Source organism: Haliaeetus albicilla, chromosome 5, assembly GCF_947461875.1.
Source record: "Haliaeetus albicilla chromosome 5, bHalAlb1.1, whole genome shotgun sequence".
Taxonomy (NCBI): Eukaryota; Metazoa; Chordata; class Aves; order Accipitriformes; family Accipitridae; genus Haliaeetus; species Haliaeetus albicilla.
The window spans coordinates 3,556,975-3,578,989 of NC_091487.1; the positions used below are offsets into that span (position 1 = coordinate 3,556,975).

At 59.9% G+C, this 22,015-nt stretch overlaps 2 protein-coding genes and 1 long non-coding RNA gene across 13 annotated transcripts in view; 2 read left to right on the forward strand and 1 right to left on the reverse strand.

Moving 5' to 3' along the window:
* The window catches only part of NIN (ninein), a 62,193-nt gene extending 50,765 nt beyond the window's left edge, over positions 1-11,428 (reverse strand). For 4 of the 11 annotated variants that reach the window (XM_069783044.1, XM_069783039.1, XM_069783046.1 and 1 more), the window contains exons 1-2: positions 8,000-8,184; positions 4,894-5,097 (exon numbers count right to left, since the gene is read on the reverse strand). In XM_069783044.1, the coding sequence (XP_069639145.1) occupies positions 4,894-5,076 (183 nt within the window). In that variant the 5' untranslated portion in view covers positions 5,077-5,097; positions 8,000-8,184. Of the gene's footprint in view, positions 1-4,893; positions 5,098-7,999; positions 8,188-8,217; positions 8,588-11,142; positions 11,206-11,376 lie in introns of those variants that run through there. The other 7 variants (XR_011324582.1, XM_069783048.1, XM_069783041.1 and 4 more) reach the window with 6 other exon arrangements.
* A 1,283-nt stretch (positions 11,429-12,711) lies between these two features.
* Positions 12,712-14,881, forward strand: LOC138685303 (uncharacterized). Its single transcript, XR_011324545.1, has 2 exons — positions 12,712-13,223; positions 14,038-14,881. It is a non-coding gene; the product is annotated as an uncharacterized lncRNA (long non-coding RNA).
* Positions 14,882-16,463: 1,582 nt separating this feature from the next.
* ABHD12B (abhydrolase domain containing 12B) lies at positions 16,464-21,917 on the forward strand. The gene is made up of 13 exons (XM_069783068.1): positions 16,464-16,592; positions 17,937-18,064; positions 18,493-18,595; positions 18,709-18,828; positions 19,144-19,174; positions 19,346-19,391; positions 19,486-19,615; positions 19,857-19,897; positions 20,187-20,266; positions 20,366-20,448; positions 21,055-21,133; positions 21,286-21,410; positions 21,784-21,917. Exons 1-13 carry the CDS (start codon positions 16,498-16,500, stop codon positions 21,803-21,805), a joined length of 1,083 nt encoding a protein of 360 aa, XP_069639169.1. The 5' UTR covers positions 16,464-16,497; the 3' UTR covers positions 21,806-21,917.
* The last annotated feature ends 98 nt before the right edge of the window (positions 21,918-22,015 follow it).

The window sequence follows — 22,015 nt, forward strand, 5'->3', positions numbered from 1 at the left end:
AAACACCGGTGTACTTCAAAAGGACAGTTTACAGAGATAGGAGAATTTGCCTGATTAAAAAAACTTGACATTTAGACTAAATGAGGATGAATAAAAGATGAGGGTGTTCGAATAACAGGTCCCCTCCCCATGGGATCTTCTCAGGAAGGGAACGGTGACAACAGCCAGAGGGACAGACAGAGCCAGTCCGTCGGACGGGTGCTGGGGCCGGGTTCAGATGGGACCTCATGGCACCAAGAAAATAAAATAAAAATCACTTGGCATCACTCATGCAAACAGACCAAATAAGGTGGCAGAGTAAAACCACTTGGGCAGGTGTGGAGAGCACCACTGACATGTAGCCTGCTCTGCCTAACGAGCCCCGTAACTCAGGTTTGCCAAGAAGCGCTAACGAAGGGGAGGAAGGAAGAAGAGACCCGAGCCCTCGCTGCCGCAGCTGCGTGCGGGACAGATGGCTCCGGCATCGAGACCGCAGAGCAATTTTACCATGACCACGATGTCCAAAGAAGCCCACGGAAGATTAGGGTGCAGGGCAGGAGGTGGCCATTCTCCAGCCTCCTGTGCCAGCACTGTAGCCGGCTGCACAGTAGGAAAATTTAAAGTGCAAATCAGCAGCAGAGAGAGACGACAGCGGGTGCCTGTGCAGGCTCAGAGGGGTCCTGCAATGCCTTCCAAGTGGCAGCACCCAACTCTGTAGATGTAGCCCAAGCTGGTGGGGCGGGGGGGGACGGGACGGGACATTTTTCTTCAGGAAAACCTCTGGCCCATCCTATAACCAGGAAAAAAAGTATCTGTTTGTGGTGCACATTTGACCTTGGATGCTGCATGTCTGTACCCAGAGCACTTAAAGAGTTAGAAAAATGCAACTGTTAAAATTAAGCTGTGCTCAAGTAGAAGCCAGGCAAGGCAGCCTGTGGGACAGCAAAGCCTCAAACGCTACAATATTTTATAAAGACAGCAATCCTTTGCCACTGCTCCCCAGCAAAGTCCTCGCTCTACATCCCCACCCAATTTAAATGCCAATGTGCGTGCAGGGGAGGATGTGCATCCCCAGGAGATATGGTCTAGGCAATGCCCACATCATGAAGCACCCCACACCCCTGTGCTCGGTACCTGCACACCTCCAGCATCCATGTGCTGTCACGGAGGGCCACAATCCTGCCTGGAAAACCCGTGCCAGGGAGGCTGTGGGCTTCCCACGAGTGCACGGAGCACTTCCAGGGATGCGACAGCCCACGTGGGCAGGCACAAGTCTGCAGCAATAGCCTTTGGTTTTTGCTCACAGAACATTTCCAGCAAAAGGACTGGCCTGGACAGCCCTGGGGAGGAGAGCACTGACTGCAGCAGCGTTGCACAAAGCACCGTCCACTTCTGGAAAACAGCCTCAGACACTCAAGCCAACCCAAAAGCTTTACAAATGCAAGGCAGAAAGTATACAACAGCAAAACAGTGCCAGGGTATTTAAAGTTAATGCTCTGTTGAATACGCTTGACTGAATTTGGGGGATTTTGGAACTGCCAACTCGTGCATCTGCTCACAGGGGTCTCAAACAGCAACTCGAGAGCTGATCCAAACCAGCCTGAACCCAGCCGAGTTTGGGAGGCAACGGCACGGTGTGCGTTCGTGCCCACCCAGAGGTGTGGATCAGGGTCAGGACACATGTCCCTGCAAACCCCACAGCGAGACCAGGGCTCTGCACGGTGCTGGGGACATGTTAAGTCCCTGGTGAGGAGAATTTTCCCAGAACACATAAATCAGAGGCAAACAAGACTAATATGCCAATGCAGGCATAGCAAGCCCAGCCCAGCTTCCCCACGGTAATCAGGGACCAACCAAGCTGCCGGCTGCTGAGCAACCCCAGCACCTTTGAGAAATCTTGACACCTGCTTTAAAGCAAGTTTCCTATGAAGCCGTGACTTATTAGCACTAGAAAGAGAGCGTGCATGTGCCAAGCTACCTGCTGCTTCTCGCTATTTGTCCCTGCAATGCAAAGCAGCAGACTGCAGCCCCGGTCTCTCGGGGGCAAACCGGCATCGGTGGCTCCTTCCAGCTCCCTCTCCTTCATCTTCAAGCAGAGTCCTTTTCTCAAAGCCCTGTCCCTGCTTGCAAACACCTACCAGCAGTGGCAGCCAGAATTTTGCAGAGGGAAATGTCAGGTGGGGAAGACATAGGAACAGGTCAATCTTGTGACCAAGTCTCCTGCCTGGCATGCAAAAAGCCACCGCGAATTGAGGGCAGCGGCGTCACAGCGGGCTCAGAGGGAGTATATTTGCAAGAGGTCACCAGCCAAAGCATTGAAGGGAGCTGACGAGTGAAACCCCACGCCGCGGTGTCCTTGCTGCAGGCTCGCTAATGCAATCGCGCAGGGGCAAGGTGAAACCTGAACTCCACGTCCCCGCTTGAGGACGGCCACAATGGACAGTCCTTGCGCAGGGTCCGGCGGTGCCCGACTTATCCCCCTCCCTGCAAATCATATAACCGCGGTACCCGAGACGCCACTCCGCATTAGCTGCTAATTGACAGGCGCCGTTCTCTCGGAGGCCGGAGAAGGGCACTCCTGTACGCATCCTCTCGGTCCTGCAGTCAAGCGCGAGGGGTCCGAGGAAACAGCTTTTCCCGAGGAATCCCAGGAATTGCCGCGAGCGTCGCCTCCGCACGCAATTGCGTGAGGAAAGCGGTTCTGGGATGGTTTGGCTCTGCCGCCAGCCCGGGTGGGATTTACACACCCTCACCGGACCCTGCAGATAGCACGCACCCGTTAATTCCCAAAGCATCGCACGGAGCGGGGGGATGCAGTGTGTCCAGCCCCGCGCCGGGATGCCAGCTCAGCTCCCGGTCCAACCATCGCGGTGCATTCATCCCCAGAGCAGAGCCCCCGGCACAAAAGCAAGCACGTGGCCCCGCCGGGTTGCCCCTCGGCAGACAAAACCGTCGTGTGTCCGCGTCCCCCCCCCCCCGGTGCCCTCCCATAAAACCCGGTCTCTGGAAGCGCGGACAAACAAAGGCTGCTCCCACCGCCAAGAGGGACCATCTGCGGCAAGGAGCCGGCAGGGCAGGTGCAAGAAGCCTGCGCTCGGGGAGCAACATGTTTGCTGCTATTCTCCCAACGAGCTCCCTAGGAAACCCGGAGGATTCGATAGCTATTAAATCAGGCTCGCGCTTAGACATGGGCCATTGCTGCTGCTAACAAGCGCAAATGCTGGGGAGATGGGAGGAAACGCAGGAGACAAAGATTATTCTGACGTTCAAGTCGCAGGTCGTGAGCGAGAACCGTCCCCAAAGACAAAGAGGGGAAATAAAATAAAAACGCTCCTTGGAATGCCCAGGGACAGCTTGCAGGGATGGAGCTCCCGCCTGGGTCAGGGCGAGCATCACCCAGCACTCAGGACGCTTTAGCAGGGGCTTTTCGGTGCTGTTGGGCTGAGCTTTTACTGCATTTATCTTTGCTTTCCACCCACAGGGATGAGCACTGTTGCTTTAGCCCTGACCAGCTGTGACAACCACATCTTTAGTACTGTTCTTCCCTTCCCTCTATCCCACCATCCTACAAACGGCAAAGCCGGATAACAGCATCCGAGCAGTGGAAGCTCAAGTCGGAGCATGGAAAGTCTCCGGTGCTCAAGCAAATGCCACGCTGCAACTCCAAAGGTCAGAAACCTCCGTCTGGATCCATCCATGCTCCAGCACCACTTGCCATCAGCAGAAAAGCTACGGCCCCAGGGCAGGCAAGGAAGAGGAGGCTTTGTTCGTTAAAGGAATTATTTTGTTTTGTGAAAGCTGCTGTTTGATAGGAAATTGGAGTCAGCATGGCTGCTTAGCTCATGTCTATCGAGAGCCCTGGCTGCCCTGCTCTGCGTTTTCTGATTTTAATAAGCAGTGATGGGATTTCAGGGTGATATTGAGGGAAGCATCCAATGCACTGCGAGCACAGCGTGCTGGGAAGGAGGTAATGCAGGAGCACAAGGACATCCGTGCTGAACACAGAGGTCCCCCCAAGGGCGAGCAGCTTCTGCTCAACAGCCTGGCATTTAACTCTATAAAGGTACAACCACAACTGAAAAATCGCTTTGGAAAGCATGGTGTGCTCATCGGCCACAGCCTCCCTCCTGCTGCAGCCCCGCAGAAGGAAGGAGCCATTTGTCCCCAAAACCATATCCCAGGTGGGTCTGTGATAACCACAGCTGCGTGTGGACACCACCACCAGGTAACATGGACAAAGTGGGCTCAGCCAGCGACTGCTGGCGTTGGACAATATTCTCTGCTTCAGAGAAACGTGCCTGACTGCATGCGACCCCACCGCTTTAACTACCGCTTAAGTCAGTGCAAATCACAGGCTCAAGCCCTGGCTTTAGGTCCCCATCGCATCCCAAGCGCCGCAGAGTTTGTGCAAGCACCCGGTGAGCTGGTTTGGGGAGATGACCCAGGCCAAAAGCAGCACTTAACCGGTGCTGGGGGGCACGTGTGCTGTGTGAGCCAGAACACGCTTGGCCGAGCACCAGCGTGGGTGCAGGGACAGCAGGGACCCCGCACTTGGTCTAGCCTTGGACAAGGGGAAAAAATGCACCCTGCATCAGTGCAATGCCAGCATACGAGGGTAAGCTTTAAGTGGTGGTTTCTGAGAGTTTCAGACTGCCTCTGGTCAGGGAAGACATACCAGCGAGCAGTTTCCTTCCCATTTATCACTAATCCCGCTCTTGGAAGCCACCCTGTGCCCACCCTGCTCAACAGAACAACAGACACCACAAGTCCTGCAGCCCCAGAGCCTCGGGAATGTTGGATATTCACAAATCACAGACATTCAGCTTCTTCCCATTGCCTTCCCATGTGCACGGGAGCAGTGCCTGGTGCTGCCTTGCTCCCAAGCCCCGGATCCCCCCATCACCCCAGCCTTACCCTGCCTAGGACGTTGCCTTGGAGAAGGGTCTGCTGCAGTGCCGGGGCCACCTCCTCCAGGTGCAGCACATGGCAGAGGTCGGTGAGCTCCTCCTGCCCCAGGGACCCCGTGCCCGTGCTGTCGAAGCTGTCGAAGAGCTCCTTGAGGCGAGCTTCATACTGGTCCTGCTCAGCTTCATCCATCCCATAGCCTGCCACGCTCACCTGCGGGGAGAGACGGGGCCAGTGAGCATTGACCGCAGCACGGCATGCAAAGGCAAAAAAAAACCTCAAAGGCTGGTTCAGGGGCAGCCCGCGAGGCCGTTTGCTGCAGTTTTTGTTCACATTAAGTGAATCTGGTGCTCTACCACCCCTCCAGCCTCTTCCATCCCACCGGGTGAAGGCAGAAGTCGCACAACGGAAAAAGCAAGGGGGGAAAAAAAGCCTGCAGAGCCAAACCCTCCAGGTGAGGACAGCCCGGGGTGGCTGGGGCAGCCCCAGGTTGCACATCCCTACCTGCCACCTCGCACTGGCTCCATGAGCCACATATTTGGCTCAGCTGGAGCAGCTGAGGTGCTGTGGGGGAAAATTGTTCCCTTGAGCTCTGCTGGTTCCCAGGTGTTGCAGGTGATGCTTTATCTGCCTGAGCGAGGAGATAAACAATCCCGGCAGTAAAAGCTCACCAGCAGCAGGGAGCAAAGCGTGGGGCTCTGCCTGCCAAGGGGAGGGCAGGAGATCCCAACCGCTGCCTCCTCCTGCACCCCGAACACTTCAGGCCAGCCAGCCACGGCATACACCCCCCTCCACGAACATAAAACACATCACTGCATCAAATATGCTGCTTTTTATACTGGCCCGGGTGCAGGGAGCCCCAGCGTGCCATCAGCCCTGTTGATGCCAGCCTGCAGCATCTCTGCTTTCCTCCACAACCCCGGCACAAAGCCACACGGTGCCCTGCGCCTGGGGAGGACACGTCCCCGCTGGGTCACTGCCCGGTCCCATGGCATTCACTGGACTGCTCTCCTTTAGGAACTTTGGCTCAAACCCTGTCTGAAGGCAGAGAACTGTGTGACAGGGGACACTGCTAGGGTGGCAGTGAACCCAGTCCCGGAGCAGAAATGACCCCAGCATAGAGACAGCTGAAACATATCTGGTCTCCTGCACCAGCAAACAAAGCCCAGGTGGTTTCTCCACCACTCACCCAAGGGCTTCATCCTCCCCTCCAAGTCAACGATTTTTCATCTGTCTCATCCCATCACCAGCCAGAGCATTGCAGCCCCAGGAACTGTTTTGGGAGGGAAATTTCCTGTCCAAAATGAAGGATTTGGCTGGTATCCATTTATCCAGTCCGGCTGCGGGGCTCCCCGCCGGCTCGGGGCAGAAGCATAACCCACGACCACGACACAGCCTTGGCATGCACGGCCACCGCAGGGAACACGCCACCACCCCAGGGGGGGCACAATAGGCACCACGGTGTGCCCCGGCGATGACAGCCGAGCAGCAGCGAGCACCGCAGGGACCTGGTGGCCCAAGGACACATCCCCAAGAACGCTCGGCCAGCCTCAAACCATCACCCACGCGCCAGCCAGGTCTCCGGGTGAATTTTCTTTTGCCCGTGCTGCTGCAGGTTTTCTCAGCCAGATTTCCCGAAGCGGGGTCCTATCCGAACCCCCTCGCTGTCCAGCTCTGCTATGGAGCAGTCACCTCCCCAATTCCCTCTTGGCATCGTGGGGTTCCCGCAGCCTGCGGCCGCCTGCATCACCAGCCGTGCTCACAGACATCCCAGAACAAGCAGAGCTGCCCTGACTGCAGGGTGCAGCCCAATTTCACCCCCCCTGCCCACCACCGCAGCCTCGAGGAACGCGCCGATCTTCGAGAGCATCGTGAAGCCACCGCGCGAGCTTGCACAAGCGTCCCGTGGCAGAGGGGCAATTGGAAAAGCCTGTCCCACCGACGCGGCTGGATAACCGGGGAAATCCCCGGGGCGGACACTGCAGCAGCCGTGTCCTTGATTTTGCCGGCTGCGGGAGCAGATGCCAACGCGGAGCAGCATCGGGCTCCCACGCCTGCTGAGGGATGCGGGGCTGGTGCCAAGCGGCACGCAAGGTCCACGGCACCGAAATAGCCCAGCCTGGCTGTCCTTCCTCCCGCACTGACGTGGGCGAGGACGGCAGCATCGCCAAACCTCCAGAGCGGACGCAATCCCTCCCCATCCCTGTACCTGAGCCTCACACCCTCCGTGTCTCCTGGTTTCCCCCCCTCCCGCTCCCACCCCAGATGCTTCTTGAGCTGCTTTAGCAAAGCACCCAAGCGCTGCGGGGAGGAGCGAGGGTGCAGACGTGTTTGCATTCAACCCAGGGCGCAGAGGAGGAGTCGGCACCCAAAAACTCAGGTGCCCGCAAGCAGAAGGAAGGCAGTAAACTAGTCTCCGTTCTCACGCCGACAACCCCATTTCCCCACCCGCGGTTCAGCATGCGTGGGGATCGATAGCGGAGAGCCCTGCCCGCCCCGGCCGTACACCCCGGCAGCCCCAAAACTCACAGCCGAGCCTGCGGCAAAGGTGACTCCGAACCCTGGAGCTTTCCAGGCTTTTTTGAGTCTTATCTTCAGGGTCAGCCACCTCCTGCCCCCAGAGACCTCTCCAGCACCTGACTTCAATTCCACACCGCCAGAACCAGTTCCCCCAGTTAGACAGCACGGAGAGCTAAACACCACCTCCCAACGTGTCCCCGAGCACCCATGCTGCCAGAGCACTGGGGTCACCCCCTCTCGGTGCCGTACCACCAGACAGCCCCAAAAACTTACCCTGGATGAGTCTGGATGGGCTGAGGGAGGAGGCACTGGGGAGCCCATAAAACCAGCCAGAAAAATACGATCCCCAAAGGAAAAGAGCATTGGGTCCATGGTGCCTCTGCCTGGGGCTAGACCTGCCCTACAGCCCAGGTGAGTTTTCGGCAAGGGCAGCCTCGCACGTCCCCACGGCAAGGGATGGTCGGAGCTCACTGGGCTCCTCACCAGCTTGGCATGGCCCAGCCACCCCTGCGCAGCCCAGGGGAGGGGGATTTCATGCTTTCCAGCAAAAAAAGGCATCAGAAATAAATAAAGAAGGGCAACGCTCTTCGCCTACCTGCAGTCAGTCAATGACGGCGAGCAGCCGGCAGCGAGGCGATCCCGCACGCATCCCGTGCAACCTCCATCTTAGGAAGCCGGCTCCGGCATGCAGCCGGCTGCGCAAGGTGACCCAAGATGCCTACTCCCAGCTGAATTATTCAGCAGCGCTTCAAGAAAGGAGGGGAGGAAAAAAAAAAAAAAAAAAAAAGAGGAAAAAAACCCCAACCCTCCTACCTGATGAGCTCGCGAGGCTGCCTGGCATCACCCAGCAGTCAAAATAATGAGGTCAACGGCATCAGATCCGCAGCGTGCACAGGCACCCGCACACCGGAGCTGCCGTGCGGGATCGGGGATGGGAGACTGGCAGCAGAGAAACAGCTAAGAGGGGAGGGAGTGGGGGAACACAAGAGGCACACAAAGCCCGAATTAAACTCCAGCCTTTCATCTCTGCTCCAGATGGGCCAGCAGCTGAGATGCAGGAGGGCGGCCCAGAGCCGGCAGGATAATAGGGGTGGGCAGGCAGCAGCTGAGCGGGGGGTCCCCGGTCCCCTGCGAGGAGGAGAGGGGCCGTTCCCCGCATAGGGCATCACTTTGTTCAGATTTATAGCTGGCCTTCTGTGTCCTGTTAAGACCCCCAAAACGCCCGGCTTGAGCAGACGGTGCGGAGAGGTGCAGGTTTAGGAGAACTACTTGGATTCATAACCGCATTTTTCTTTATTTCTCTTCTCCCTATAAGAAGTCCCGGGAAGCAAAGCACTCGGGGATCATGAGAAGAGGAAGTTTTCACCGGCGTTTCTTTCCTTCCTTTAAATCCACCCCCTCCTGAGAGCCAGATAACCTTCACAGCGCACAATGTAGAGGCCTGATACGACTAAATTCTCAGCTAAATTTAACTCAAACAATATAGGCTTAAACAGTAATTACCGCTTTGCATATCAAGTGCCTGGAATCAATATCAACCTCCAAGCTTTAGCCTGGAACTAAGGAAGACACAGATTACCTGGTCAATCAACAGCACCGAGTAAAAACTACACTTAGCGCAACGCCTTTTTTTTGGGTGCAAAACAGTATTAATGCAAACAGCACGCCTGCTGCTGTGCAGTGGCACAACATGGAGGTTTCAGGGATGCTCTCCCCGGATGCCCCTGTGGGCTGTATCACCAACTGCCCCTCTCCAGAGCTACGGGATACACCGCCTCCGTCCCAAGCAGCCCCCCGCAGAAGGCGGTGGTGACCTCAAGCAAGTCATCTCCTTCAAGGGACAGCAAGGAAAATGTTGCTTTCGGCACTAGTCTTGATTGCTTCGACTCAAACGAAGGCCTGGCAATTAGCAGTGAGTAAGCGGAGCGGCAGCACGTGGCCACCTCCAAAACACAAGCACCTTCTCCCCGAGACGTAATCGTTCCGTAGCGTCCGCCCCACGCTGAAGAGCAAGACCACGCGTGGGCAGGTTAAAAGCAACTTGCCCTTCCCTCTCTGCTTGGGACAACCGGGACGATGTGAACACAGCTGGCAAAAGCCACCAGGACCCCACTTTTTAATGGTGGGGTTTATGACGAGATGCCCAGCAGTCACTGAAACCAGACCCTCGAGCCCTTGCTGGAAAGCCAGAGCTAGGGTTGTCTCATCTAACTCATTATCTCCTTCCCCTAATGAACCAGCTCATCCATCGCAGCTGCGGCTAAGCTGCCATGATTCACTGCATATATCCCCAAACCCCCACGCCGCTGCCTGCATCAGGGCGATTTCTGAGCTCAGCCCACCCTGCAACACCCCGTCCCCTCTTGGGGAGCAGCGGCTCCGCAGAAGGTCACACCAAGAAACCAAAGGAAAGGGGTAAAAAAAAAAAGCCCCAACAGACAATGAAGCACCCAAATATCTGTAAATCACTCGACAGCATGCCCGGCTCTTCAAGGGTCACCACCAAAGTCAGCTTTACAGCTGGCGGTTCCTCCTCCCCATTGAGCACGGTCATAATTTTTGCAGCCCGGCACTGGCTGCTTTGCACCTCAATGCCACTTCGCACCGTGCTCCCCAAAACACGGCCAAACCCTCCAAAGTTGGCAGAGAAAAGAAATTCTGTTAACCAAGCTCCACTCCAGATTAGCAAAGCAGCGATGGCATATAAAGCGCTATAAATTTATGTAAAGAGCTTCAAAAGAAGCGCAGTGTTTTGAATATTCACGCCACCCCGGTATTTGCATTGTAATAGGGGCCTTTCAATAAGCAGCCTTCCCTTCAATAAGGAAAAACAAAGCGCCCATCTGTTTTGATTTTGCAAATCGGGCTGGAGTTGCACTGCAATAACTCGGGGAGCCCTGGGTGCGATAAAGCCCAAGGTATAGGCACAAAGCTGATTATTTCAGAAGTAAACAAAGCGAGCCGGCAATTTATCCAACGACGCCTCACGCGCCGGGAAATAAGGGATTCGGTAATTCCCGCGGAGCTCAGCCCTGCGCCGGCTCCGATAAACCCGGGCCGTGCTGAATCACGGCGATAACGCCGCGCATCCGTCGCGATGCGGGGACCGCGCAGCGGGCTTCACGCCGTCGCCCCCGCTTCGGCGAGCGAAGGAGAACGACGGGCAGGATAAACGCGCTCGCCCAAACCGACACCCAGCTTGTCAGTGGGTGACCCTCCCGGGCTGCGGATTTGGGTTTTCCTGGCTCACGGCCTCAGCCCCATCCTTCCCCGGATGCGCCAGAGGTGACGGGGCCCACGGTTTGCGACCAGACAGCAGATGCCGTCTGCCGTCCTGGTGACGGCGAAGGCTTCGCCAATGACAAAACAACCGCTGTTATTAATTCCTCCAGCCGCAGCCTGCTGCTTTCTCAACTCGGCCCGGGGACAGACCCCGCTCCAGACCCCGCTCCCACCCGCCACCTTTGGAGGATGCTTGGAGCATCTCTCCGGGACGAGGGCTGCGCCGCAGCACGGGGTGCCCTTGACAGGAGGGCGAGCAGCTCCCGGTTGCCCCCCCCCCCCCACCACCACCGGTGCCATCAGCCTAAAGACCACCACCGGCGACCGGGGGGGGGGCTTTTGCGTGACACCCCCCCCCCCCGACCCCCCCTCCGCGCCCACCCCCTGACTACGGCACCCCGTCCCCAGCATCCCCTTCCTCTCCAGCACCCCCTCCCCTTTTCCCAGTTCACCCACCTCGCCCGTTGCTCCCCTTCCCCGCCGCCCCGGCCCGCAGCCCCGCACACGCGGCTCGGCCGCGCCGGGAAGGGGCGGGCTGCGCCCCGGTACCGCCCGCGGAGGAGGGACCGGCGGTGGCCGGGTCCCTGTGTCCCCCACCTCGGGGGTCCGGTAACCCCCTCGGCGGTGCTCGGCGCTGCACACCCTCCCCGCCCCCCCCCCCGGTCCCCCCGTTCCTTTCCCCGGGCTCACCCGGCGCGGCTTAAGCCGGTGACCTCCGGGCGCGGCGGAGCCGAGCGTTTGCGAAAGGGGGGAACCGGAGGAGGTGCCGCGTTCAAATGCGGCGGCGTTTATTGGGCCGAGGCTCGGGGGCGGCCCCCGGGGGTACGGGACGGCCCCGGGGCGGGGGCGACCGGCGGCGGGGCCTTTGTGCGGCGGGGGGCCCCGCTGGCACCGCCCGGGACCGCCTCCCCCCCCCCCCCCCCCGCCCGGCATCAGAAGCAGCGGTCGGCACCGCGGGGGACCGCTTCGGGGGGTTCCCGCACCCCCACCCCCCCCCGCTGTCCCGCACCCCAGGGTGGCACCGCCGTGGTCCCCGCTGGTCTGCACCCCCGGGGTGGCATCACGGCGGTTGTCGTCATCCTGCACCCCCAGGTGACGTCACCGCGGCTCCCCGCTGGCCTGCATCCCAGGTGATGTCACCCCGGCTCCCCGCTGTTCTGCACCCCCAGGTGACGTCACCCCGGCTCCCCGCTGGCCTGCACCCCAGGGTGGCATCACCTCGGTTCTTGTCATCCTGCACCCCAGGGTGGCATCACCCCGTCTTGCCACTGTGCTGCACCCCATGGTGGCATCACCTCAGTTCTTGTCATCCTGCACCCCAGGGTGGCATCACCCCGTCTTGCCACTCTGCTGCACCCCATGGTGGCATCACCTCAGTTCTTGTCATCCTGCACCCCAGGGTGGCATCACCTTGGTTCTCATCATCCTGCACCCCAGGGTGGCATCACCCCATCTTGCCACTGTGCTGCCCTTGGGGTGGCATCGCCCCGGCTCCCCACTGGCCTGAACCCCCGGGTGACATCACCCCAGCTCCTTACTGGCCTGCACGCCAGGGTGGCATCACCTCGGTTCTCATCCTCCTGCACCCCAGGGTGACATCACCTTGGTTCTTGTCATCCTGCACCCCAGGGTGGCATCACCCCGGCTCACCACTGTGCTGCACCCCTGGTGACACGGCCCTGCAGCTCCTCCTTGTCCCAAAAAACCAATGGCACACCACCCCGGCTGCCCCATGCCTGAAGGTCACGGCACCATGTCACCCCATTGTCCCCCGACCTGGGGACGTGGCACCCCAGCTCCCCACTATCCCCGAGCCTGTGCGGTCGGCATCCCCCCCCGGGGTATCCTTCCCCGTGATGGGGGGGGGCCACGCTGCGCCTCGTGGCACCCAGCCCTTCTGCTCACCCCAGCACCCGTCGTGGCTCGACACACCGACCCGCCTGTGCCCCTGCTTGTTTTTTTGGGGGGGGCAAAACCGGGGATCACCCTCTGCCCCATAAGCCATCCCGTGGCGGTGGGGGGGGCTCCGGGGTGCTGACGCACCATCCATGGGCACCAGCAGAACTCAAACCCTTACTTAAATCTCATTAGAGGCTGGAGCCATCGGCCGCCCACGCTCCTGCTCAGCGCCAGCAGGCACAGGCTGAGTGGCAGGGAGCCGGCGGTCCCTGAGGGTTGTGGCTTGTGGATTCTCTGGTGGCTAATAAGGGGTTCAGCTCACACTGCAATCTGCTCTCGCACAATCGCTTGGGCTTATTTTGCTGCTTTTTTTTTCCGAAAACGCTGGGGACGTTAATAACTTTTAAGTCCTCTTCCCCTTTTTAAGGCAGCCCTGAAATTAGACTGCAGGTTCAAAATATTTATGGGGGAGGAGCAAGGGAAACACAGAAGCCTCGCAGCCAGATGCAAGGACGCGCAACGGGTTGCATAAGCCTTGCTTCGATAGGAAACCAGGCTTAAAACCCCACGAGATCCCACGGCAGAGGTACGGGCTGGTTTGCCACGCGGTCCCACCACCTGCGACGGGGACGCCCCACGTGAGCTAAAAAGCGTAATAAAATATTTAGCCCGCTGCAGCTGCTGGGGCAGCTCTGCCGAACCCGCTTGGCATGTCACTGCTGGCTGCCCCAGTGCCAGCGGCGAGGACGTGGGACGTGGCAGAGCCAAGCGGGTCCCCTGGCATCAAGCAAAGCCCAGACCAGGGACGAGGCCGTGTCCCCGCAACGATGGAGGCGAGGAAAAGTGACTTTAAAGGGAAGGGGGCCTTGGTGAGAGGCTTTGCTGGACAGATGTTAGCAGCCACGGCTTTGTGCCGGGGGGAGGGCTTTTTGTTTTGGTTTTTAACATTTGCCATTTTTCTCTGATGCTTTCTTCTGCTCTGACACTTGCTGAGGGTTTTTCTTTCTTTTCTTTCTCTCTCTCTTTCCGCATTTGCTTTTTCAGCCCCTGTTCAAACACTTTTTCACCACGTATTATGTCGAAGTTGAAACCATCTGGTGCTTTGTTTTCTTGCGAGCCTGGCGAGTGCCAGGACCTTTATCCCCCCTCACCCTCCTCCTCGCCGCGACAGTGCCGGTGCCTCGCTAATCCAAGCGACAGCCCCCAAAAATCTCCGCTGTCACCCAACAAAGCGACTCGGCGCGTGTTTGCATGCGTACAGCCGGCCGGGCGATGGGGACAGGCAGCACGCTCGGTGTCCCCGTGTCCCCAGCCAAGCCCACGGGGATGCACAGACCCCCCCGGCTCGGCAGTGCCGGGCTGTATCGCCGCAGCACGAATTCCCGACTCATTTTTAGGACCGGTTGTTAGCAATGGCATCCTGATTTTATTTTTTCCCCCCTTTTCCCACAGGAGGAAAGCATTATTTCTAGTAGCCACGGAGCCCTGCCAGACACGGACCCCAACAGCCTATTTTTGGAGTCCCCTTCCAGCAAGCAGCTGAGCCCGCGACAGCCTTCCGAGCGAGCTCAGCGGAAGGAAACCTCTGCTCGCCCACGCCGTCACGCACGACACACACCAAAAAAAAAAAACCAAACCCAAACCAAAAAAAAAAAAGGGGCACGTGGGAAAATCCAGGACTGCTGGACATGAGCTGCCTCCAACGGCCGGGACAGACCAAGCACCGTGGCCGGGCTCCGGAGCTGGCACGGAGCCACCCGAAAAGGGGGTCAGCGTCCGCGGACGCCTGCGCAGGCAGTGGGTGACCCCTCTGTGAGGCCGTGGGCACCCACCCGATCCCTGCAAAAACACCCTGCCGGCATGGTTCTCACTGCCCCGTCATGCTTCCCTTCCCATTTTTCCCTGCACAATGGGGTGCTTTGTTCTGCTGGGGCGAGGAAGTGTCCGGCCGTGGCCTGGGGAGTTGGGGGAGAGCCGAAAGCCGCTCCTGCCTTCTGGGGGTCTCCTCCCGCAGTGCCATGCCGGGCGAGACACGCTTCATCCCGGCCTCCCTCCAGACCAGGGAAAAGCAAGGGCCACAAACCAGCAAAAAAAATTAGCAAAAATGCTACAAAACCATCAGCAAAAAATAAACAAAGGGGGCATTTAGGGAAAGACGCTGTAGGAAAAACCAGCCGGAAACTTCCCCGTCTTACAGCTGGTGTGGGGAGTAGTTTGGAATGAAATAAGCCCAAACTTTGATTTTTTTTTTTTTTTTTTTTTTGCATAAAACAATGGCGAGCCGTGCTAAGCCTCAGCAGTGTTGCGCCTCCTTGGTTGCGGCTCGTTGCTGCCATCGCATGTCCAGGCCCCATTGCACAAGTCGCATTTCCGCCACCGCTGCTCGGGCCTGATCCTGCACACCCTTTCGGTTGCAGGATTTCCCCTCCAGCCCAGGAGACCTTCATATTTGCTACGTCTGCTGCACCAGTTCCTTGTTGCATGAAGTATCGGCGCGGCTGCTCCATCCTGGTGCTGAAGCATCTGCCGTAACTCCGTGCCGATCCCCTCGAGCTCTTGCTGCCGAATAAAGCTCTTGCAGGCAGCGATGCGGAGGCACCGGGGACCATCTCTCCCATCATCTTCATGGCAACGCGCTGCCGTGTGCACCGGCTGCAGCCCCAGCACCCACTGGGAACGGGGCAAAAAAATTGGGGGTGGAAGGAAAAAGCTCTCGCGTGTAAAACCAGCCAGATCTGCTGGTCGCTTCCACTGTCCTCCTGCCTCGGTGGCACGGCAAGAGCAGCTTGCGGCTGGCTTGTGCCACCTCATTGCAACATCTGCGGATGGGGAACACGCACCCGCTTGCCCACGGCCCCGGTGGCCCCGGTTTGACCGGACCTGTTTGTCTTTGAATTTGCATTCAGGGCCTGGCACAGACTTGCGTCCGCATAAACCACACCGATTCACGTAGCCGCACACGAGTCCCCCCCGCCAGACACCCACCACGGGGTGCTAGAGGGGTGCAGGGCCACGCGCCCAGCTCCTGCCTCGTCCCAGCAGCTCGTCCCACCGTCACGTCCCACCTTGCCTGGCCCTAAAATCCCAAGAGCAGCCTGGTTTGTGCTGGGGACTCAGGAAAAGCCAGGCAGGTCTTGCTTCGGAGGGTGGGTGAAATAAAAGCAGCTTGAAATGCCAGCGTGGGCCGGCTGCTCCTCTGCAGAAAAGATTTGCTCCCAAGCCCTCCCATAGAGTATTTAATGATGCCCGCTCGGTTGCGGGCCCCATTGGCCGGCACAGCGACGGAGGCGATGGCCCAGCCGTGCGTGCCCCCGTCCAGGCGCAGTTTCACGAGAAATATTGGTGAAACACGGCTGGTTCTTTCCTGGTGGAAAGTTTCAGCCTGAAAAGTTCTGGCTGACTCAGCCTGGCAGAGCTGCAGGCGGGAGGAGCAGCTGGGAGGGGAACCAGCAGCAGGTTTCTGCCCTTCCAGCTGAAGCCAAGGGACCCCAGGTTTGGTTTAAAACCTTTTTTTTCTTTTTTTTTCCCTATTTTTTTTAAAAATTTTTTTTTAAATTTTTTTTTTAAACCTGGAAGCTTTCCCTGTGGGCTCCTTGCCATGGCAAGGCTGATTTTCCCGGCCTATCCCCATACCGCTGGCCCCCCGGTTCCCTGTCGGGGTCACCGAGCGGCGGCCCCCCCGGGATTCCCGCCCCGCCCCGAGACCCCGGGGATGGCGCGGCAGCATCACGTGGGCGGCCCCGCCCCGCCCCCGCGGCTCAAAGGGGCGGGGAGAGGGCGTGGCTCGGCTCGGCGGGCGTGGCCTGCTGGCAAAGTGAGCGGCAGCGAGGGGCTTTGGGCTGGAGGAGTGGGGCGGGGCCTGGAGGAGTGGGGCGGGGCCGGGGCCGGCGGCGCGGGCAGTCGGCGGGAGGGATGCGGCGGCGGGGCGAGCGGGGCGATGGCGGCGGCGATGGGGACGGCGAGAACGGCCGGGCCGAGGGCAGGACCGGCGCGACCCGGCAGGAGCGGTGAGTACCCCGCCGCCGCGGTGCGGGCAGCTCGGGCCGGCCGCGGGGAGGCGCTGCCGGGGGCCCCGGCTGAGAGTCGGGGCCGGGGCAGAGCCGCGCTGCGCTCCCCGGGGCCGTGTCGCCGGTCCCCGTGCGGTGTTTCTCCGCCGGGTTTCCGTGCTGTGTCCTCCGGCCGCCTTCCCTGCCGCGCCACCGCTGTTCCCCCCGTGCCGTAGGTCTGTCCCCACGCCGTGGCCGTGCTCCCGTGTCCCCACGCCGTGGCCTTGTCACCTTGCTGGGGCCGTGACCTCGTGTGTTTGTATGTGTCCCCCCCCGGCCATGGCTGTGCCAGCCTGCCGCAGCCGTGATCCTCTACCAACGGCCGCGTCCCCGCGTCACCCTGCCACGGCCGTGATCCTATGCCATGGCCATATGATTCCACGCCGTGACCGCGTGTCCCCATGTCACCTTGCCGTCCCTGTGAAGCCACGCGGTGGCCCGTTGGCTGTGCCAGCTGTCAAAGGTGCCCTTTGGTGGGCACATCCCCCTGGTCCGGACCCATCAGTGCTCATCTGCAGCGGGTATTGTGCAAGAGCGGGTGTGAGTGCTCGCCCCAGCGCTTGAATATTAGGTGTAGACCAAGAGCAGCACCTGGTAATTAACTGCAGTGACTGTGAGGACATTGCTGGCCCGTTGCTCATGGCGTACAGCGGGACGGCCCGGACCAAAGTCTCAGAGGGTGACTGGGATTTGGGGAGCTCCCCGTTGCTCCAGCATGGCTCATGCCACCCTGCACCCTCCCTGGAGGGATGCCTGTGCCTGGGGGACCGTGCCACCTTGCCCTGGCACCCTTTTTTGCAAGCCTTTCTCAGCATCTTGCAGCACTTCCCAGGGCAGGCAGTGGAATAAATCCGCTTCTGCAGGAGCAACGGTGACCCCGGGTGCTTGCTGGCAGGGAACAAGCTGTGCTTGGACGCCTGTCAGAAACCTTTTCCCTAAATCTCCCGGCACCCAGACTAGTTTCGCCATCGCCCAGCGCCATCAGCCTGCAGATGCCCTGCCCTTCCTGCCTGCTGGCATCCCGTGGGAGGCCGCAGGGGAGCCGATCGTGGCCTCTCCCGACGCCGTGTCCCAGTGGGACTGCTCCGACACCTCGGCTCCATCTCCAAAAGCCAAACACAACCCCAGCGTGGGGAACCAGTTCCCGGTCCCGGGGGGGCACAAACGGCAGCTTCAGGCCCTTGCGGGAGAAAAGCCGCTGTATCCAACCATCACAACTGGGGTTGGGAATAGGGACCCCCTTCCAATGAGCCCCAAAGCCCTTGGGGTGGGAGGGGATGTGCTAACGGGGTGTCTGCCTTGCAGGGGCTGGCTGGCCTGGTGCCCCCGGCTGCGCACCCTCCTCCTGGACCTGCTCCTCATCTACATCTCCGTGCCCTTCCTTGTCCGCCTCTTCCCGGTCATGCTTACCAAATTCGTCTACCTGAACTTAGGTGAGTGCCCCGGGGCTGTCCCAGCTGGGAGAGTCCCCCCCCTAGGGATTCAGCAAGCAGGAGGCTGGGAGGGGGTCCCCAAAACATTGGGTGGCACCAGGACAGCACCCATCCAACCCCCCCTCCCTTGCCATGGGCTTGCAGAGGAGGCATGGAGGGACCTTTCCCGTTGGCGCCTCGTGTTTTGCAAGCTGTAATAACGCGGTGCCGCCGACCCTGTTTACTGCCTGAAGTTGCAACACATCTGGGCACGCGCAGCGTCAACGGGGCTAGAAGTCGGGTGGGATCCCTGGGTGGGAAAGCTGGCCCTTGGCTTCCGGACAAATAATTTAAAAAAAAATAACATGTTGCTTTGGAAAAATGGATAACAGCAGCTGGGTATGAGGGTTCCTGGGTTGCTCATGTGATGGCTGTGATTTCTCCATCAGTGGCATTCCCCTTCTTTGCGGACCTTCGGCGGCCGGAGCTGCTGCTGAACAATACCATCAGCCTGTACCTCACCACCGAGCCGGGCGTCACGGTCGGCATCTGGTGAGTGGGGCAGCCCCGGCATCCCGGGTGGGCACGGCCGCGTGGCTATGCCAGCGTCCTGGCTAAACTGGGTGAAGCCCCCCCCAGGCTAACCCCTTTCTGGTCCCCCCCAGGCACACGGTGCCAGGCAGCAGAGGGGCCGAGGCGCTGGGTAAGGACCAGCGCTGGTACGAGGAGGCACTTGCCGACGCTCACCCCGTGATCATCTACCTGCATGGCAATGGGGGGACCAGGCGAGTACCCCTGAGCGCCGCTGCGGGGCTGGGACCCTCCCCGGGGGGAGGACGGGGTGCGTCGCACAGTGTCTCTGCGTGGGGTGAGAACTGGCAAACTCGGTGCAGCAGCCGGTGGTGCCACAGGGCCGGGGCTGCTGCGGCGGTTTCTGACTCCATAAGTGGAAGAAAGTCCATTTGAGTTAAAGGGAAATATCAAAACCCACCTGCCCCAGAGCATCCAGCTCTCTCCTGGGAAGAGGTCACCCCGGTCCCTCACCGGGGAGGGTCCCCTGAGAGTCACTCTCCAAGCTTTAACCTCATTTTCCCCATCAGGGCTGCGAGCCACCGCGTCCAGTTCTTGAAGGTAAGTGGTCCCCTGTGGGGGGACTGGGACCTGCTGGGAGTAAGGCTCACGCTGGCTCCGGGGACCCAAGAGGGACCCTGGGCAGAGCGAGCCCGGCCACGCTGGGGGACCTGGGGGTGCATTCCTCCCCCCGCCGCCCCGGGACATAACGCGGTGCCGCTCCTCTGACAGACGATGGGGGCTGCTGACTTCCACATCCTGGCTCTTGACTACAGAGGTAAAGTCACCCCCTCCCTCTCACGGAGTGACCCCCTCCCGGAGCTGGTCCCCATCCTCCCAGGGTCGTGACATTGAGCCGTGTCCCCCCGCAGGCTATGGGGACTCCAGTGGGCACCCCACGGAGAGCGGCTTCACCACGGACGTCCTGGCACTCTACGACTGGGCCAAAGCACGGAGCGGGAACAGCAGCATCCTCTTCTGGGGACACTCCTTGGGGACAGGGTGGGTGAGGGGGGGACACCCCATGGGTGCCGGCTGATGCCGGACCCCACAGCCGGTCCCCGGGCTGTGACACTGCTGCCAGACCGGTGCCACGCAGGGATGGACCAAGGGCTTGGAGCAGCTCCTTGGTGGAGGCACCTGCAAAGCAAAACCCAGCAGGCAAGGGGGGGTCTGAGGGGTGCTCTGCACCCCGCTGGGGCGTCATGGCTGCTCCCCCTCACTGTGACCTCTCTTCTTGCAGGATTGCCACGAATGCGGCAAGGAAACTTCAGGAAGAGAGAGGTAAGGGCCAGCGTGGCTGGGTTAGCCCCACGCGGTGTCCCCCTCCTGGGGGCTCTGCACATCCCTGGCCGGATTTTGGGGGCCACATCAGAGCTGGGGAGCCTTGTCACTCTCTGCTCAAGCATCAGGCTTGGCCCCCGCAGTGGGGACAAGTGGCTGTCCCCCTCCTCCTTAGCAGGTGGGCACGTTGGCCTCGTGGCTGCTGCCTGGGATGGGAGCGTGGCAGCAGCCCCGGGGTGAGGACGACCCCCCCGTAGCCATGCCCGCTCTCTCCCCGCTCTGCCCTCAGGCATCCAGGTTGATGCCGTAGTCCTGGAGTCATCCTATACCAATATCCGCGAGGCGGCCACCCACGTCCCCATCTCCACGGTGAGCCCGGGGTCTCTGCCCCGTGGGGTCCCCCGACCACCCGTGCAGCAATCAAAGCCATGACCTAGCACAACCCCCCCCCAACTCTCTCCCTGGCAGCTCTACCGCCAGTTCCCGGGTTTCGAGTACCTCATCCTGGACTCGCTAGCCCTGGCCGACATGTTCTTCCGCAGTGACGAGAAGTGAGTGCCCAGAGAAGCCCCGTCCCCACGGGGCTGATGCTGGGACCACCTGGCTGGTGGGGGGATGTGTGTGGGGTTGGACATGTCACACCGTGCAATCCCTGGACTCTCGTTTGTGTTTGCCCGGCTTACTCATGTTTTAGAAGTGGCTTTTTATTTGCATAACTTCAGATATCAATATTACTATGGAGCAAAGTCCACAAGCCAACAGCCTTTTTTTTTGAGCACTATGCGCTCGAGTCCCACACCCGCTGTGGCAGCTGGTGGGGGGGGGTCCTTCCCCCTCTGCGTTTGTGGGTGCCTTTGCTAAAAGCCACCTGGTTCATGGGTGTTTTTGAAGCCTGAGCGCCCTGTGTTGTGGCTTTAAGGTTATTTGGGTGCTGCGGTGCAGGGACAAGCAGCGTGGGCATCGCCCTGGGGCAGTTTAGCTGCCCTTAGTCAGCGATGGGCTGGGGTGGCTCTGAAAGGCAATGCCACCATGGGGGGGGTGTAACTGTGTGTGTGTGGGTCAGGGTTGCTGTGGGGGTTTTAGCAGCACCCAGGGAGGCTCCCACGGGTCTGTCGGCTGCGGGGGTGACTCCTCAGCCCTGTGCTTGCCGCCCACAGCGTGAAGGTGCTGGCCTGCCCGCTCCTCATCCTGCATGCAGAAGATGATGCCGTGCTGCCTCCGCACCTGGGCCGCCAGGTGGGGACCACCATTGCCTCCACGTGGGCTTTAACGGGGGTGGGCGCTGGTTTAGACTGGTTTTGGGCACGGGGGGGCTGGCCCCAGGGTGCTGGGAGGGAGGGTTGGGGTCCCTCGTGCATGCTGCTAACCACGCTCCCACCCCACGGCAGCTCTTCGAGATGGCACGCAGCGCCTACAAGGACAAAACCAAGGTGAAGTTCATTACTTTTCCCAAAAAGCTGGGCCTGGGCCATGACTACATCTCCTTCAACCCAGAGCTGCCCGCCCTGGTGAAGTAAGTGCTGCTTTGCAGAAATAGAGGGGGGGACATAGAATGAGCCTTGGCCTCTTCTGCCAGGGGTGCATCCTCCCCTGCTGCAACCATGCAGCTGCCTTCCCCCTCCTCCTTTCCTTCCCCTCCCTACGGCGCTTGCTGGCATCAATTTGTGTGTTCCAGTCACTCCTCGCTGCCCTGAGCCTGTCCTCAGCCCCTGTGTCACGGGGAGGTGGTCCTGGGGACAGCCCCCAGCTCCTTTTTGCCCTGGGTGCAGAGATGTAGCTTTGCTCTAAGCCCAGCTCAGACCCGCATCCAGGGATCAGAAATCACGCTCTCAAGCAGCACCAGACGGTCAGTGATACATCATAAGGTTTATTGTGTCTTGTTGCAGAGACTTCTTGAACATTAAGTGATGCCAGCCGCTGCGTGCAGCAACCACAAGCACTCCCTCAAACCCACACCAGGAACCCCTCGTTGCACTGAACTTACTGCTGTACGTAATAAAAACTACTGAGAAACTTTAAAGTTCGCCCACTGCCTTGAGGACGCCAGGTTGTTACTCAGGGGATGGAGATAGTGCCGTGATCTGGGTGCTGCGCCTGGGATGGGACCACGTGAGCCGT

Excerpts from the sequence above, each read along its gene's own strand:
- ABHD12B (XM_069783068.1), top strand. The coding sequence starts at position 16,498 with ATGCGGCGGCGGGGCGAGCGGGGCGATGGCGGCGGCGATGGGGACGGC. Across the intron at positions 18,829-19,143 it reads CATGGCAATGGGGGGACCAG|GGCTGCGAGCCACCGCGTCC; the intron begins GCGAGTACCCCT and ends TTTCCCCATCAG. Across the intron at positions 19,616-19,856 it reads GGACACTCCTTGGGGACAGG|GATTGCCACGAATGCGGCAA; the intron begins GTGGGTGAGGGG and ends CTCTTCTTGCAG.